At 38.7% G+C, this 16,934-nt stretch overlaps 3 protein-coding genes across 6 annotated transcripts; 1 reads left to right on the top strand and 2 right to left on the bottom strand.

Moving 5' to 3' along the window:
- Positions 1-976: 976 nt before the first annotated feature.
- LOC114733992 (acyl-lipid (9-3)-desaturase-like) lies at positions 977-2,897 on the top strand. Its single transcript, XM_028921469.1, is given in 2 exon segments — positions 977-2,373; positions 2,376-2,897. Coding segments are annotated over 2 exon segments (1,341 nt in total). The 5' UTR covers positions 977-1,301; the 3' UTR covers positions 2,645-2,897.
- Positions 2,898-6,355: 3,458 nt separating this feature from the next.
- LOC114734019 (NDR1/HIN1-like protein 6) lies at positions 6,356-7,312 on the bottom strand. Its single transcript, XM_028921505.1, has one exon. The coding sequence runs from the start codon at positions 7,229-7,231 to the stop codon at positions 6,431-6,433; it is 801 nt and encodes a 266-aa protein (XP_028777338.1). The 5' UTR covers positions 7,232-7,312; the 3' UTR covers positions 6,356-6,430.
- A 4,719-nt stretch (positions 7,313-12,031) lies between these two features.
- LOC114734011 (uncharacterized) lies at positions 12,032-16,664 on the bottom strand. Of its 4 annotated transcripts, none has more exons than XM_028921492.1 (8): positions 16,616-16,664; positions 15,695-16,285; positions 15,497-15,596; positions 15,268-15,403; positions 14,891-15,012; positions 14,652-14,773; positions 13,008-13,167; positions 12,032-12,832 (listed from the first exon to the last, which is right to left on the bottom strand). In XM_028921492.1, the coding sequence occupies exons 2-8, from the start codon at positions 15,846-15,848 to the stop codon at positions 12,805-12,807; spliced, it is 822 nt and encodes a 273-aa protein (XP_028777325.1). In that variant the 5' UTR covers positions 15,849-16,285; positions 16,616-16,664; the 3' UTR covers positions 12,032-12,804. The 4 variants fall into 4 exon arrangements, with proteins under 4 accessions (XP_028777325.1, XP_028777326.1, XP_028777324.1 ...); XM_028921493.1 differs by lacking the exon at positions 16,616-16,664 and having other exon boundaries at positions 15,695-15,888; positions 16,060-16,342; XM_028921491.1 differs by lacking the exon at positions 16,616-16,664 and having other exon boundaries at positions 15,695-16,342.
- Between the last annotated feature and the right edge of the window lie 270 nt (positions 16,665-16,934).

Here is a 16,934-nt window from a genome sequence, read left to right as displayed (position 1 = left end):
AAATAGACGTAATAATCCGTAAAACTAGGAATAATAGCTAAGCTCTCTCTCACAAGCTAGCGTCCCAATCAACCGAAAAGAATTGCCTAGCTGGAAGATATTTTGCTTGTTGATGCTTTAGCATCTCCTTTCGGCATATTCTGTATCTTTGAATTATTAATCTGTTCTTGGACCTTGTGCCAAGCCAAATATGAAAGCTAAACATGCAATTTTCAATAACAGAGATATATTTAGAAACAAACTGAATATCAAATTAGTTCTTGTATAATTGTATTTAATATTTGATGAGTTGAATTATTAATAATACCATATTATATTTACTCGTTTGCTTCTTCTTTTTTTTAGCCAAATATTTGCTGGTTTTGATCACACGCTCTTTATCCCCGTAAATGAGTGCCATAATAAGTAAAAGGCATTAAACCTATTTTATGATGTCTTTGAAAAAAGATGAACCATTGCTTGTCAATCGGAAATTATCTGCTTATTCTGGTTGTGTGAATTGGAGTAATCTGCATTCGATAAGCTTTCCTCTGGTGGACAGAATATCCTATATTTCAGGCGACAGCTTGTTACAGCAATACAGCTAATAAAATAAACATTTGTTTGTCATCATTGTCATTTGTTTGAGATAAATCTGAAGCAGTCACAGTCCTAACCCCGTCCCCTGTTTATCAAAGTTAACCCTTTGTACTGTAAATATTTGGTCCCTTGATCCCATGATGGGCCAGCTAGGCAAAAACGGCCTTAACTAATGCATAAGGGATGTTTGGCCAAACCATAGTTTTAGAAGTGTTTTTACGGATTACGAAATAAATATGTGGAGGAGTTATTCGTTTTACGAAAAAATGATTCTGAAATCTAGGATTTTGGTTTTGTCAAACACCCCCATAATCTAGAAAAAGGAATCAAATATAATTATTTTATATATGAAAACTTTAATTTCCCGAGCCCCCTTGTTGATTGAACCACACAGGAGCCATACCATCTGCGTTTAAACTTTGGTGCATTCTGTGGCGTTTAGCGAGTCTTCGTCGGAATATGCATCACAAGCAAGCGTACAAGCACAGAGCTTTGCTCCCGCTACCACTCCCTTTGTCCCTCCAATCCTCATATCACTGCAAAATAAAAGCAGCCACTCACTGGGATTTCTGTTACCAGATGCTCATCCTAGTCCATAACTCTCTGAAAAGAAAACCTTTTCGAGTTATGCTATCATACACTCACAAGTAGGTTTCTTTCTAACACAAAAAGCTTCTTTCTTGATACTGCTAGATCTTTGTTGTCTCTTCATTTCAGCCGCAATGGGGGACACGAGGAAGTACATTTCACTGCAAGACCTTAGAAAGCATAACAAAAGAGGAGATCTATGGATCTCTATACAGGGCAAGATCTACGACGTCTCCGATTGGGCAAATCATCACCCAGGAGGTGAGCTTCCTCTCCTCAATCTCGCTGGCCAAGACGCCACTGACGCTTTCGTAGCTTACCATCCCCTCACTGCATGGCAATACCTGGGCAACTTGTTCACCGGATATTACCTCCAGGATTACTCTGTCTCCGAGGTATCCAAGGATTACCGGAGGCTTGTGTCGGAATTCTCCAAAATGGGTCTATTCGAAAGCAAAGGACACGGTGTGTTTTTCGCACTCTCTTTCATAGCAGTTCTGTTCTGCGTGAGCGTTTATGGTGTTTTGTGCAGTACTAGCCCATGGGTTCATTTGGGTTGTGGCGGGTTGATGGGGTTCTTATGGATTCAGAGTGGATGGATTGGACATGACTCAGGGCATTACCAGATAATGACAAGCAAGGGTTTCAATCGTTTTGCCCAGATCCTTACTGGGAATTGCCTCGCAGGGATCAGTATTGCGTGGTGGAAGTGGGACCACAATGCCCATCACATTGCCTGTAACAGTCTTGATTTCGATCCTGACCTTCAGCATATGCCATTGTTTGCGGTGTCTTCCAAGTTTTTCGATTCACTGACTTCGCATTTCTACGAGAGAAAGTTGAACTTTGATTGTGTGGCTAGATTCTTGGTTAGCTATCAGCATTGGACGTTTTATCCTGTAATGTGCTTTGCCAGGTTAAACTTGTTCGCTCAATCATTCATCTTACTCTTATCCAAGAGGAAAGTACTCAACAGAGGGCAGGAGATTCTGGGGCTGCTTGTTTTCTGGATTTGGTATCCCTTATTAGTTTCCTGCTTGCCCAATTGGGGTGAAAGAATAATGTTTGTCATTGCCAGTTTCTGTGTCACTGGAATACAACATGTTCAGTTCTGTTTGAATCATTTCTCGTCCAGTGTGTATATGGGGCCACCGAGTTCCAAAGACTGGTTTGAGAAGCAGACTGGTGGGACGCTGGATGTGAAGTGTTCCCTTGGATGGACTGGTTTCATGGAGGATTACAATTTCAGGTGGAGCATCATCTGTTTCCGAGGTTGCCCAGATGTCATTTGAGGAAAATCTCGCCCTTGGTTAAGGATCTTTGCAGGAGGCATAATTTGCCTTACAACTGCGTGTCCTTCTGGAAAGCCAATGCCCTAACAATTCAAACGCTGAGGAATGCAGCCTTGGAGGCTCGCAATCTCTCGAACCCAATTCCCAAAAATTTAGTTTGGGAAGCCATCAACACTCATGGATGAAAAATTAATGGAGTCACTGCAAAACAGATCATCTGCAGGTAGTACTCTTGTAATTTGCTTCTCCCCTTATAATCTTCATTCACTGTCAGTTTTGGTATATTCATGTCATTATGCGACCGTGGATCTCTCTGAATAATCAACTGTGATATGTTTGGGTCCAAGGGTTCATTTCATTTTTACTTAGACCCCAAGGAATGTAATTTTTTTCAAGTATTCAGATTCACTGAAGGATATTATATGTTTGCTGGTTTTATATGCATGTTGCTCCTCCAAGTTGGTGCTTGTTGCAGCACAATGTTTGCAAGTTGTTCCTTGTATTACAACATTGAGTTTGTGATGTATGAGGGCTGCGATAGCATTGCAGTGAATGGTAAGGTGGCAAATTGAATTCGTCATATACTTGTCCTCTAAGATACATACGCTAGACTTGCTATTATCTCGCCCCTTAATATAAAATCTTATTTAATTTTTATTTTAGTCTAAATATAAAACTCTAATTCATTTTGTCTCTCATATTTATGCATTTTTTCAAAGTAATCTTTAACAATAGTAGTTCTAACCAATATATTTGATTAGTAAAGATATTTTAGAAAAGACAATACATATTTGTTGTAAATAACTAACTTAACTTTTTTCCTTAATCTCCTTAAATTAGTCAACTAGCTTTATAATTAGGACTGGAGTAGTATTCCACAATCGTCATGGCACTTGATTGAGGAAGTTTTATGTTACAAATATAAAGCCGCACGTTTCTGTTGACATTTTAAACCACATGCATGTTTCGAAAAACATTCCAAAGCATCTTCCAGACAAATTAGCTCCCTTTCAGCAGGAAGTATATACTATATATCTATTGAACTGGATTATCCAAATCTTACGGAAGCAATTAAGAAGAACCCTTTTAATTCAGTTTTTTTTTTTTTTTTGGAGTTTTGCAATATTGTGAACAGAGTGGTTTAGAGAGGGAGAAAAATGCCAGTATGCTTGATTATTACGATGACATAAATTCATCTAAAAATAATCAGCTAGTCGAGTGAGGTTAAAAGAAGAGAAAACTGGAAAGGATCTAACATATTATAAATTTTAAATTAATAATTAAAATACTCAACCTAGCCGGCTGGTCGAGGCCTGTGCCCATGAGAAAAGACTTGGCTTTTCTTTCCCACGGGATCAGGTCTCAAGGTGCATTGGATCAAGTCATCGAGGTGTGAGAGCGAGGGAGGCTAGATCATGGGTGAAGGCGCCGACTCGCCGAGTCTGAAGCTTGTTTAACCCTCTAGTTGACTTGGATACACATGAAATCTTAATTTCTACCTAATTTCTCGTACCAGCAACATAATATCGCCGCTCATTCGACATGATGAATGCAAGGTAGCAGTTGTCTCAAACTCTCAGTATTCAATACTCCGCCCCCCCGGGGTGTACATCCGATTTTCGGGCTACAAGTTCAAACCTTGATATAGCTGGGACATGGAAGGAAACTTCATGGTTGGTATCTTCTTGAACTAGCTGTACTCTTCTGCAGCCCAAAGAGACCAGCTAGACACTAACGTTACACATACGAGACCATCTTCGTCTGGTCTGTAAATCTCGTATTCGACATCAAGTCCTCTACTTCACGCGGCCCTCGTGATTTTTTCTGACAACGACGTTATGAACAGAGCCGCTTAATTTGGAACGATATGATCTCATCAAAGCAGACTCTTGTCAGTGTGCGGCTGAATTTGTTGAAAATTTGAAGTCGGTGTAGCACTCTGGTGATGAAGGTCTTTCTGCTGTAGCATTACTTGGAAAGCAAGGTGGGGCAGTGAAGGTGACCGACCCAATAATGCTCAAACGGCCGTGTTTAGTACTTGTTTGGATGTTATGTCACAGTCACCGAGTTGTTCTGAATCCCAACTCTACCTCACCAAACTCGCCCCCCCAAATTCTCTTTTCCTCACATCCTGGCTACGCAAAGCTGATTAAGATCACTGTCTCTGACAAAGACAGTCAAAAGAAAGAAGCCTGCCCTAGTCCCAACCACAATATTCCCTGGTTTTCAAAACCATTCCCATCGTTTGTCTAACGCTAACACATCATATCACGTGCATGGGCCATTTCATCCTACAAAAAGGCTATTCAAAGTCTCTCAAAAAGCATCAGAATCAATCACCGCTTTTTCACACATGACTCCACCGATTTAGTGCTGTAGTTACTGAGGCTTTCCAGTTTAAAACTTTGATGAGAACCAGCTTCACTGAAAGGTAATAAATGACTAATCGCGGTTCTCAATGGCCTGTCTTATCATACGTGGAATATCGACGCAATAAGAGGATTAGAGTAATTCCTTTTTTTTTTCTTTTTATATTTCTATTTCTTGGGTTGGCAGAAGGATATAAACGGACGCAAACTGAGAATATTATATGCGTGTGAGTGTGAAGATCCAACAACCCGCCGACCAGATCAAGACTCCACGGAAACCTCGTGTATTCAAATCTATGCTTGCCCTGCACTCGACGGTGATAATTGATAAGTTAAATATCACTTTTACTGAATATTTTCTAAAGAAAAACTTCGCTTTCACCCATTCTCCCCTCCTCTCATTGGTTCATTATGTTTTATATTGCAAACGTTTCCTGGATTTATTTACTCATTTCTTTTCCCGCAAAATCTGAGCAAAGAATCAGCCTTTGTGATCCCTTGCGATGGTTAGGACTTAAGATGGATTTGAAGTGTACGTATGACGTACGCCCAATAGGCGTAGGAAGAAAGCTGTGAGAGGACCGTACCCATGGCCCGTCGCCAACACGAAAGCCTTGGAATTAGGCCCTGCGGAGATGCCACCTCCATCCACCTGGCAAGACTTTTGTGGCCAGCAATGAATGATCAGCCCCACTCCTACTGTTTGTTCCTGGCCTGGATCTTGATTTCTGTGCGTCGAGCTTTAAAAAGCTGTTTCGAGATTGAGAATAAAGGGGGATCAGGGTGCTTATGCTTACCAGAAGGTTCAGAACTCCACTTCAAGTTTAATGGGGACAGGCTTCTGAAACATATATACAATTCAGCACCTGATACTCCCTGTGCATTTCGTATCTTTTCCGATACTCAATTGGTTGAGACTTCAAATCGCAGACTTTACCATGTTATAAATGACGCACCTTTCTTAAAGTCGTCGTCCAGTTTTTGCTGGTCCTTCGCTGGCCTCTCTTTCTTCCCCTTTTCCTCCTTGGTCGTCGTCGTCGCGTGGGAAAAGCAGACAAATATCCTTTGCTAAAGCAACAAGCAAAACTAAATCACACTCCTTGCATCTTCAACCCTGTCTCATTTTCAGTCCAAAAAAAAAACCTGCCTCATTTGCCTTTGGATGTTACTCCTTCACTGTGTTTTCTCATCTAAGCCCTATCATTAAGGGAGGGAATACAAAAACAGAGCACTGCTGACCGTTTGTGCTTTGATTTCGAGAGCAGAGGGAATGGTGAAGTTACATTGCTATAAAATTAAGAAATCACATCCAGCCAGAAAACCACAATGGTGAAAAAAAGTTTTGAATTTAGGAACTCTCATATATTTAATAACAAGCTCACATAAAGTTTTCTTCTTCTGACTTCTAAATTCACCTCCTGAACACAATTTTCATGGACTCTGATGCTCTTCCACAGCTGATAACTTCCCTTATGAGAAGATCAAGAAATAAAATTGAATTTTTAAAAAAGAATTGTTAAAAAAAGAAGAAGAAGAAGCAATATAATTGATTAGATTGGTCATCACAGGGGTAACGAATCGATATCGATAATCGAACAAAATCTAAAAAGAGAACTTCCAGATCTTGATTCGAAGATCCACTTTACACTCAGAGTCCGTGACCGAAGCCACCGACGGAGTCTTCCCGCTGGGAACCGTCCCCCTGATTCCGTCGCACTCAACTCTAATCCCCACTTTCTTGCTCTTGAGCCACTCCATCTTCAACTTCACCTTGGTGTCCATCTGAATCATCACCGGGAACCCCTTTTTCTTCTTCAGATTCGATCTCAGACTAGTGAGCTCATCAGTATCCAGATCTTGAGCATCGGAAAGGACGGCTCGGAGGCTGGTCTGGTTGTTCTGGTTGGATGTAAACGCCGTCAAAGTTCCGTTCCCGATGGCGACGGTATCAGAGTAGGCAGTGACAGAGAAAGGGTCATAGAAGAAAACGAGATGGTTGTTCGGGTTTTTGGCTATAAGGGTGAGATTGAGGAGGGTAGTGAGATGAGGAGGGGAATCAGGGGAAGTAGTAAGGTTCATCCTGGCAATGCGAAGATTGGTGATGGAGAATTGGGGACGGTGAGGACGATAAAGGACATAGAGAGCAGCGCCGACAATGGCAGCGAGGAGAAGGAGGGCGAGAAGGAGGAGTATGGACCAGAAGCAGCAGCAGCAGCAGGAAAAGCGGCAGTGGGAGCGTCGCCGGCGGTGGTAAGATTGTGGGCGGTAGACTTGACGGTTGGGGTTGTAAAGCTGGGATTTAACAGGGCCGGGATTGGCGGAGCCATTGGGGGCGGCGGGGGCTGCGGCGGTGCCGTTGGTATTGGCGGGTTTGGAAGTAGGGAAGGATGGTTGGTCGGCCATTGTCGCAGGAGGGTGGAAGGGAACAAAAAAGCGGGATCCAGAGGAGGGGGGGGGGTGAAATGAAATATGAAGGGAGAGTAGAGTAGGGAGTAGGGAATAGGGATAGAGGGAGGGGGATGAGCTTTGCTTGTGTGAGGCTGACGAAACCAGAGGCTTTTTAGACACCCCCACCCCCACCCCAAACAAAAGGGATGCTGCCACCTCACCCTTCTTATTTATTTATTCATTCCATTTATTTCTTTATTCTTTCGATTCTTTTCATTTTCTTAATATTTTGGCCGACTTACATTTTGTGTGTTTGTTCCTGGAATTTGCTGGCCACAAAAATCAATGAATTTTCAAATGATCAATGGAGAGCGTATAAGTAGGGGGAAAAAAATCATCAAAAGTACTTTAGCTTAGCTATTATTCCTTTTTTTAAAAATACCTTCCAATCAGATGCTTTGATGTTAATCATTTTTTAAAAAAAACATTGCACTCCTATGTTGTTAGTTTGCTTGTTTCTCTGTCATTTATGTTTATAAACATACTCGTTATTTTTTTTTAAAACATAAATCACGTCAAAGTGGAAAAGAAAAGAATTATGACATGCAATTTTAATAAAATGATTTGAATGGTACAACTTATAATGAAGTCTGATGGGTTTTATAAGGTCTAGGGAATTGGAAGACATCACCTATGAGTTGTATACTACTCAGCTTATTGATATAATTTATGTAATTTAGTACTTCTGTTCATCGGCTGTAGTTTGCGTCTAACATTCACTGTTGGCGGTGAGAAACATTGCGGAAGAGCGTTGAAGGGGGGGATTTCCACTGTCGCAAATTCGTCCTTCTCACACGTCTTAATTTATATCCCCTACAATCTCTTCATTACAATGTAAACGATACATTAATTGTTATAAAGAAATCTCCTTGTCATTTAAATTTCTTACAATCTTTTCATCACTACAAACCTCAAAGTAAATTCTGCTAGACAAAATATGAATATGTATTTTTATGTAATCTTTTAATTGTCCGTATTATCTTATTTATGATATAACAATGCATCTTACGTTAGAGCATCTAATTTGATACATAAATATATGTTTGTCGTGTTTCACGATAAAACAAAAACAATTCAGAATTTAGATTCATTCTTAAATGTGCTATAGAAAAGAAGAGCACATTTGCTATGAAGAAATCTCCTTGTCATTTATGTTTCCTAGCTACAATCCTTTCGTCATTACAAACCTCAAAGTAAATTCTGGTCAAAATGTGAATACGTATGTATTTCATACAATCTTTTAATTGTCCATGTAATCTTGTTTACAAGATAACAATACATCTTACGTCAGAGCATCTAATGTAATAATTAGAACGATTATAAATATATGTTTGTCGCACGATAAGCCAAAAACAAGTTTGTCAAAATTAAAAATTTTAAGAAGGCATACTTAATTCTTATTTTCAAGACAAGAGTATGTCTATAAAATTACATATATACAAATTATGTTTTTTTTCCCCTGCCAACACAAACTATGTATTATTAAATCAATAAGCTGTATGATTTCGGAAATGATTATAGCTAGAGAGAAAGAACTAGAGAGAGGAATTAATTCCCTCTGAATCTTAATAATCATATTTTAATCCAATTTATTGACTTTGAAGTCTTCACGTATTCTCATAGTTAATTAATGAAAATACATTAGGGATGCTAATTGACCAACCTACTTTTGGTTAGGATTTTACATTTGTATTCCTATATGTCAGTCCAACACACACCGATCTCACAAAGCTGCAATTAAAAAAGTGCTAAATCAATTTTTCATTGGGAGAATTACAATGAGGTCCCAAGTAATTAAAAAACAAGTCCCAATTCTCATTGTAGGACTTGTTATTTCAGGCTGCTCAGGTTGTTACTTGAGACTTTAGAGTGATTATTTCTCTTGTGTGGAACTTAAATATAATTCTCCCAAATAATAATAATAATATAAAAGGGTGAGAACCTGTGGCGACAACACCAGATCCATTTTTCCTTTCCGTGCTTTGAAAGCACGTGATTTGAGTGGAGCCCCGGGAACAACGGGATCCACCATCCACTTAATTTTTATTTCTTATTATTATTATTACTAAAAGGTCTTTTTTTCTGTTTATTTTATTTGCAACCCATTCCGACTGAACGCGGAGCCGCTGACGGAAACGGTTTGAAACTCAGATTTTCTGTTTATTTTTTCAGGGAAAAAAAATCTTCAATAATAAAGAAAAAGAACACCACATTTTGATCAGTTTATATTCTCCCCTGTACTTATTTACCTAATTTAGATAAATTAAAAATGTTAAATAAATTGACCAATTAAAATAAATAAGACATAATCTCTTTATATCAAATTATATATTAATTTATAAGTTAGGTAAATAAGTAGGAGGATAAAATTATAAATATAAGCCACAAAATGAATTAAAATCTTACATTTAATATAACATAAAAAATTATATATGTATATATTTATATGCATAATATCCAAGTCTAGTTTAAAACAGTATTTTCATGTCATTTCCCCGACGATGAAGGCGTAATCAGCAAGTTGAATTTGCTTGTACATAAAAGCGCCACCAAACGAGTTGACATCGTGGTCAAATAACTTCGAATTTTATATAAAATTATAAATACTCTTCCTTAGAATACTCAGGAACACGTGTTCTTTTCTTATAATTCGCCACGGTTACTGCCAAGAAGCTCAGCCTTTTTGCCCAAGTAAGAAACAAATCCAGCCATCTTTTATATCTTAATCATTAATATTAGCCCCTCAGAGACAAAATGGCTAATGTCCATTCGTTAATTATTGAAGTAATAATCACAACTCGCATGGACCTTACATCTCATAAATGGCTAGCATCTATTGGCAGTGTCACAATCAACGTGTCATGATGTTTTTGACAGATATATTATGGGCCCGTATTCGGCTGATGAGCAATCCTAACCGTCAGATTTAATATTTTAAAATAAAAAAAATTATATTTTTAAAGAATGATAGTTAAGAGATTATCTTTATTTTTTATCTTATACCTATTAAAATAATTATTTAAAAAAATAACAATAAAATTAAATTTGAACCGTCTAGATTTGATGAGCATTGGATGCTCATCAAAACGATGAGCAACTAATGCAAATCCCTCAGTAATCTCGAGAGAGGTTTTTTTTTTTCCTTTGAATCTTCATTTTCATTGGAGATGTATATTGGCCTGCAGGGATCCTAGTGTTCCACATTTTCAGTAAATAAAAAAAACTCACACAAAGAAAAATCTTAAAATTTAGAGATTTTTGCCGGGGCTTAATATTTGAGAGAGAAATAGATGAAGGAGCAATGATGGATAAGAATCTGGAAGCAGAAGGAGCAATTAATATTTTAATTAAGTGGCTGGGCCAAAAAAAAAAATTTAATGAAGTTGGGGTTGAAACTTGAGGTTGGATTAGTTAGGGCTTAATGAGGGGTCAATTTAATTTAGCACTTGCGTTACTCCAAAGTCAATAATTAGCCCCCACGCCCCTACTTGCACTTTCCTCCTACTCTCGAGGTTAGATTCCCATACTGCCCCACTACATTATTTTTTCCCCATTAATATTTATATATTGTATTACTCTATTGTTTTTCCGCGTTCATTTCTTTCTTTATTTGTCCCTTCATCATTACTTTATTTTTTTTTTTTAGATTTTTTCCTCCAGTATCCCATGTCCAAAGGATACAGACTAATCCGGAGTTGTCCCCAGACAGAGGCTTTCCAGGATTTGAGCCCAAGACATGGTGAGTACACGGTGTCTTGCCTTCCCCTTATTGAACCAGTCGGACCAGCCCTCTTGAGCCATCATTACTTTATTATATCCAAATTTGTATCCTTCTAATTGTATACTTATTCCCACTTGGATAGGATACCTTGCTTCCCCCCTTCTCTCCCTCTGTTAATTACTACTCCTGTTTAACTAGTCTTGCTTAATAATTAGCATATTTAATTAATTAATCACTGTCGTTATCTTCTGAGTTCTGACTGACACATTTTTTATTCCTCAGTGTCCAGTCCTCCAGCCTGCCCTGCTCTATCCCTTCATTTCCAAGTTTAATCTTTCCTTGTCCTCGTCATGCTTCAAAATACATTAAGCCACACAATTTTTTTTTTCAATCCCCACCCCCGGTTATTTTTTTATGAGTCGTCGTCCAATATTTTAAAATGACAAGTAAATAAAAATATAATATTTTTATATTTGGTCATAATAAATCATTCTTCCGTTAGAAGTTAATAAGATTACGTGCGCTGTCAGAAAACAGTCAAAATAACAAGGCCATTTCATGAGCAACCACCTAGGTTTGAATCCGGCAAGTATGCCGCTACTTTCATATAATAATCCGGATGAACCAATGATTCTTTTCTCCCTTCTTTACCTCTAATTCCCTTAACTAATAAAAATCCATAAGAAGAATCAACCATCTAATTTTTATAAAAATAATAAAAAAATACACTAATAATTAAATTTGAAACCTGAAGGGTCCGTTTGGTTTCATGAAAAAGGTCCTCTCCCATGAAATGGCAAAAAAAAGTTCCAGCTTGTTTGGAAGTTTGGCTGCTTGCATCCTTAATGTAAGATTCATTTTATAATATAAATTACATTATAAAATAAGTCTTATGTTAAGAACCAAAGAAGTATTTCATAGGAAAATCACGATCAACTCGTTTATGTGAATGAGATTTCATCCCAAAATTTGAAGATATCCGATTGTTGAGGGTCTGAGCTTGACAATGCCCTCCACATGGATCTCGATCTCTCTAAATATAATAATACATAGATGCAGCTACAATAGAGTTGTTTCAGGACAAAGAAAGAGCATGTGAAGGGAGAATATCTTTCCCAGGCAATTCTCCTCCACCGTCAAAAAGATGTCATAAACCAGATTGATGCAAAATCTCCATAATTCAAGACAACAAACAAAAGAAATGCCAATCTACAATTATCAACAAATCACAGCCCAGCTCTGCAATATTACTCATTCACATATCCAACACGCAAACCAACTTGGAAACCAGTAATCGCTCAACACAAAAATTTGAATCCCCGGGAAGGGTACTGATCAATAATCTGTGACACTCTGAGGTAACACTAAGACAAGGCAACGCTCAATTAACAAGGACCACATATTCTAGTTAGAAACCTCTTGCCAATCACCCCAAGTCTTCTAACACATATTTCCTAGCAACCCAAAATGCATAAACTCCCATGTCCCACCCTTATAGGGGGCCACAAGGCAAGTGCAGTTAGGTTTCCGCAGATTCCCACCAAGGTAAAGTAAAACAGTATTCAAGGGAAAGGGAATATGGTTCTCCAGCCAGACACCATAGTTTGAGAAGACACTGAGGAGAACTTCTAATTTGCAGATCCTCCACCAAAGGGAAGTAAAAACAGGATTCAAGGGAACTATTAATGGGAATTTGGTTCAAGTCTTCAGCCAAATTCGCTGGCTTGAGAAGACCCTTCGAATTTGCGGACTCTGAGGAGCAATCACAATTCACACATAAATGCCTTCATTGATTCTATCCACCTCATCAAGGTCGATCTTTGAGGGCACCCAATCTACGAATGCAACAAATACGTTACATGAAATGTCCACAATCTTCTCCAAGTACAGCAGTCGAAGACTAAAAGGTTAGTGCATAAGAATCAGAATTGAAGGACTATCTGCTATTCCGATATACAAAAAGGAATCAAATAGGTACAGCATGTTTCATTTGAGAATACGTAGGAGTACCTTTGAAACTTGAGTTCCCTGTAGATGAGCATTACACTAAATAAAATTGGGATCAGTGCTGAGCACAAATGCCCCAAAGAATGCCCACTGATAACGTAGTTATTTACATCATATATTTTCTTGTCAGCAGCAGCTTCAAATTTTGCCAGCAGGTAAAGGCCTGCACAAGTAAGAAGAATTTGGCTATTTCTCAATGTGTGATATGCATTCCAGGTTCAAATATTAGCTGGTTTAGTAACCCACAAAAATGTACATCAATCGCAAGCAAATCAAAAGAACGGAATAGAGGGCTTTAAAAAGACAATGGGTTCATGCAGAAGCCCCTTGGGCTCAATGGCATCAATGTTTCCTCAGTTATGACGAAGTCACAGGTTTGAACCTGCAGTTGGGTGTGTGTAACCCTTCCTGAGGGGAAGGAATGTGTGCATGTGTGATTTAAAAAAAAAAAAAAACAAACAAACAAACAAACGAAAGACAATGGGTTTATGAATAAAGCCCGTTACATGGGAATGAAAAGAGAAACGGGAAGAAGAGAAGGTAGGAATTAATAACAATACACTAATGCCAGCTGACATGCTGAAAAGCTCCTCCTCGGACATTAAGATACGGGTGCGAGAAGCTTGTAAAATGTAATTAAAACAATACTTTTAAGGCTACAGTTAACGGTTTGCACAAAAGGTGGAAGTTAAATCATTCAGAATGGTGCATTGCCAAAACAATTCAAGACCATAAATAAAATCATGGTAATCAGGCCAATACTGAGGTTTGCACTAAAGGCAGGAGTTAGATCCGTTGAAAATATTCACGACCAAAACCTTTCCTTCAGAGCAGAATTGTTCTATCAGAATAAGTTTTTGGCTGGCTAAAAAGCACCAGTGGATGCAGAAAATTATTGAGCTAACTTGATCGACATTTCTGAGTGAGAAAGCCAAGTAGCAAGCACAAAACTGCCACAAAACTTTAGATATTAGATAAAGTGTTAAAATGGTACATTCGAGCTCTGCCTTGTGTTAGAAACAAACACAAATTTAGAAATTAGATTCCTAATCACGCTACTTCAGAAAACTTTAGATGTCAGATAGTGCTAAAATGGTATACTCAAGCCCCGCCTTATGTTAGAAGCATACATCAAACGCTACAGCTTTTAAAAGCCACCTCCAATGCAATCACCAATAGAGCTTCAATCGTCTCACTTTAACATCTTGGGAGTGATTTTTCTATTTTTTTCTTGTTTTCATAAGCCAGCTAGCCTTAATACTAGAATTTTCAGCTTAATCAAAAGGAGCAATCTTCCCTGTCTTAATCATGAAATAACCCACCAGCTCATGGGTGAAACTGTAGAAGTTTCAATTCAGGGATGTAACTCCCCCAAGAATCCACTGTCCACCATTAAGAATCAGCACAATGAACAATGGCCAGAGTGAGTAGCAGTTTCTTTTTCATATCACACATAATAAATTATCAGGCCAAAGAAAATTAACCCAACTCCATAAGCAGAGAATGAATCTCAAAACTTCATTACTGCATCAAATTTTATTCAGTCACTGTTTGAAATTATAAGTAGCTGCTTTCCAAATTAAAAACAGGAACAGGCAGCGAAATAGAATTAGACAGGAAATCAAATGCCTTGAGTTCAAAGTTTACCCGTTGACCAAAACCAATATGTTGAGTGAGTATATTTCGAAGGGTACACAAAAGCCACTCCTGGAATAGCGAAAGGAAGAATCAACTGGAATATCACGCAGAACCTTATATCACTATAAATCCTGCAACCAACTAGCAGACAGAATTCAGCGAAAAGCTCAATAACAGTTTTAGCATTTTGCGATGATAGAAATCAGATAGAGAAGCAATCCGGAGTATGCTAAAAACAAATAACTAACCGTTCATAAGCTACACTGAGAAAGGAAGCGAAAAGAAGCGTAAACAAACAACATAATCCAATCCTCTGGCCAATTCTTTCAATAACCAGACAAGAGAAAAGTGAGGCGTAGGCCACCATCATCTGCAATTGACAAATCCAAGCACTTTAGTTAAGTCGGAAAATTGAGAAAACCTCGCATCCAATATCAATTTGACCGCAAAATTTCAAATCATACGCGTGGTTATGATTTCCGTTTACTATAAAAATGTAACACCTCTTTCGTTTTTTGAAAATGATCTTGCCACTCAGAAATAATGAGTAGCAGTTACAAAGTGGAAACCCGCTCAACAATCAGAATGTATGCGTTGTCAAATCAAGTAGATAAATAATACTAACCGGCAAAGTGTCCCATAAAACTCGACTATTGTCTGGCTTCAAATGGTAATAGGCAGAGCCAAAAGCAACCCCTAATATTCCAGCGTAATACAGCGCCCAGGCAAAAGCCTCCCCTTGAGAACTGAAAAACCCATTGCCAAGCCAAAAAGAAAATCCGGATTTTATCAACTCGACGGAGTCCAATTACCAATTTTTGTTTGAATTGTCATAAACTCGTAGAAAGCAATACCTTATGTTAAAAACACCGCCTTCAAGGGCGAAAACTAAGCCCAGAACACCAACAACCAAAAATGGGAAATTTGTGATCACATTCAAAGTGCTAGGAACTCCTGTAAATATCCAGAAACTAGAATCACCAAACTTATTAAACGATCAATAAACCAAAACCCCCGGGAGGGGGGTGGATTTCGAGAGGGCGGTCAGTTACCGAGAAGATTGCGCATGTCAAGAAAATGGTGGTGGTAAGGAGAGCGAGGGATCTTGGGAGTGAAGAATAGGAAGATGATGCAACCAAAAAGCATTCCTGCCCATATACGAGTTCTCTTCCACCTTCTCAACTGTTGATTTGCCGCCCAAATCATCGCTTCTGTGTGCTTCAGTGCATAGTCTTCAAATGCAAGACTGCTTCGAATATGTGAGGGGGAAATGTCTCTATCAGCCTCCTCACTAAAGCACGCAAAGGGGTGACCCCCTTTGGGATTTTGATTTTGATATGAGTCCGCTTACAAGTTGGTTGCCAGGAACACAAAAGCACCTGGTTTGATTGGAATTCGAAGCATTTAGTGCACAAACCTCGTTTGTCGACGAAATCCGTCGTCGCAGCGTGCTTGCTTTGATTCGGGTGGGCCTCTTGCTCTACCAAGCCACGATCAAAGACTTGTTTCTTTCGCCGTGACTTGTGATCCATGACACGAGGCCATCACTATCTCTCTCCTTAATCCCTTTTGCAGATGCGGCTTTGGCGTCTCTTTGTTTATGCTCCCTTCTCTATCCATTCAAAACAAGGAAACAAGCTACCCTACGCAGCATATTTAAGGGAAAACAACTAATTCAAGGAAAGTTACATTGTTCGTATTAAAGACCTCAACATGGTCTTTCTATGAAGAAGAAGCCTATAGGTCAAAATTCAAAATCTTTCCCACATTATTTTATCTCCATTATTTTAATCCGTTATCATTATCATCATTGTCATCACCCCCATAAAAAGGGCGTCATCTTAAAATGAATGGTCAGTTAAAGTCGTTTAATTTTCTGTCTTTAAATGACTTTTTTTTGTTTAATTGGCCAGCCTCTTTAAACAACTGTTGATTTATATTCTTCTTCTTATCAACATGAATATATTCCTCACCTATCATCCGTCGCTTCATTTGCTGTATGTATTTTTGGCCAAAAATATGTTCCTCTCGTCAACCTTCTGTGCGTCGGGCTGCGCATAAAGGGATTGATCATTGATGAAGTAGAGTGCTATGCTGACCTTGAAGAGGAGATGGTTGCTGCGCCCATAAGGAACCATTTTTCAAACTACAAAGCTGGGCATTCCAAGCCCATCAGGCCCAACTCAGGCCAAAAATTGAGAAGGGGATAATGAAGTAATGAACCGGCATGGATTGTAAAGTGGGCTCCTCCCACCGGAAGACTACCAGCTACATGAGGCCACATAGCATAGC

The sequence above is a fragment of the Neltuma alba genome, unplaced genomic scaffold (genome assembly GCF_004799145.2).
Source record: "Neltuma alba isolate B1F8T4 unplaced genomic scaffold, ASM479914v2 tig00013062_pilon, whole genome shotgun sequence".
In the NCBI taxonomy this organism is placed as follows: domain Eukaryota; kingdom Viridiplantae; phylum Streptophyta; class Magnoliopsida; order Fabales; family Fabaceae; genus Neltuma; species Neltuma alba.
This window is presented reverse-complemented; position numbering and strand designations above follow the sequence as displayed.

Excerpts from the sequence above, each read along its gene's own strand:
- LOC114734019 (XM_028921505.1), bottom strand. The coding sequence starts at position 7,231 with ATGGCCGACCAACCATCCTTCCCTACTTCCAAACCCGCCAATACCAAC.
- LOC114734011 (XM_028921492.1), bottom strand. The coding sequence starts at position 15,848 with ATGATTTGGGCGGCAAATCAACAGTTGAGAAGGTGGAAGAGAACTCGT. Across the intron at positions 15,404-15,496 it reads GGCGGTGTTTTTAACATAAG|CAATGGGTTTTTCAGTTCTC; the intron begins GTATTGCTTTCT and ends TTTTTGGCTTGG. Across the intron at positions 12,833-13,007 it reads AGGGAACTCAAGTTTCAAAG|ATTGGGTGCCCTCAAAGATC; the intron begins GTACTCCTACGT and ends TTGCATTCGTAG.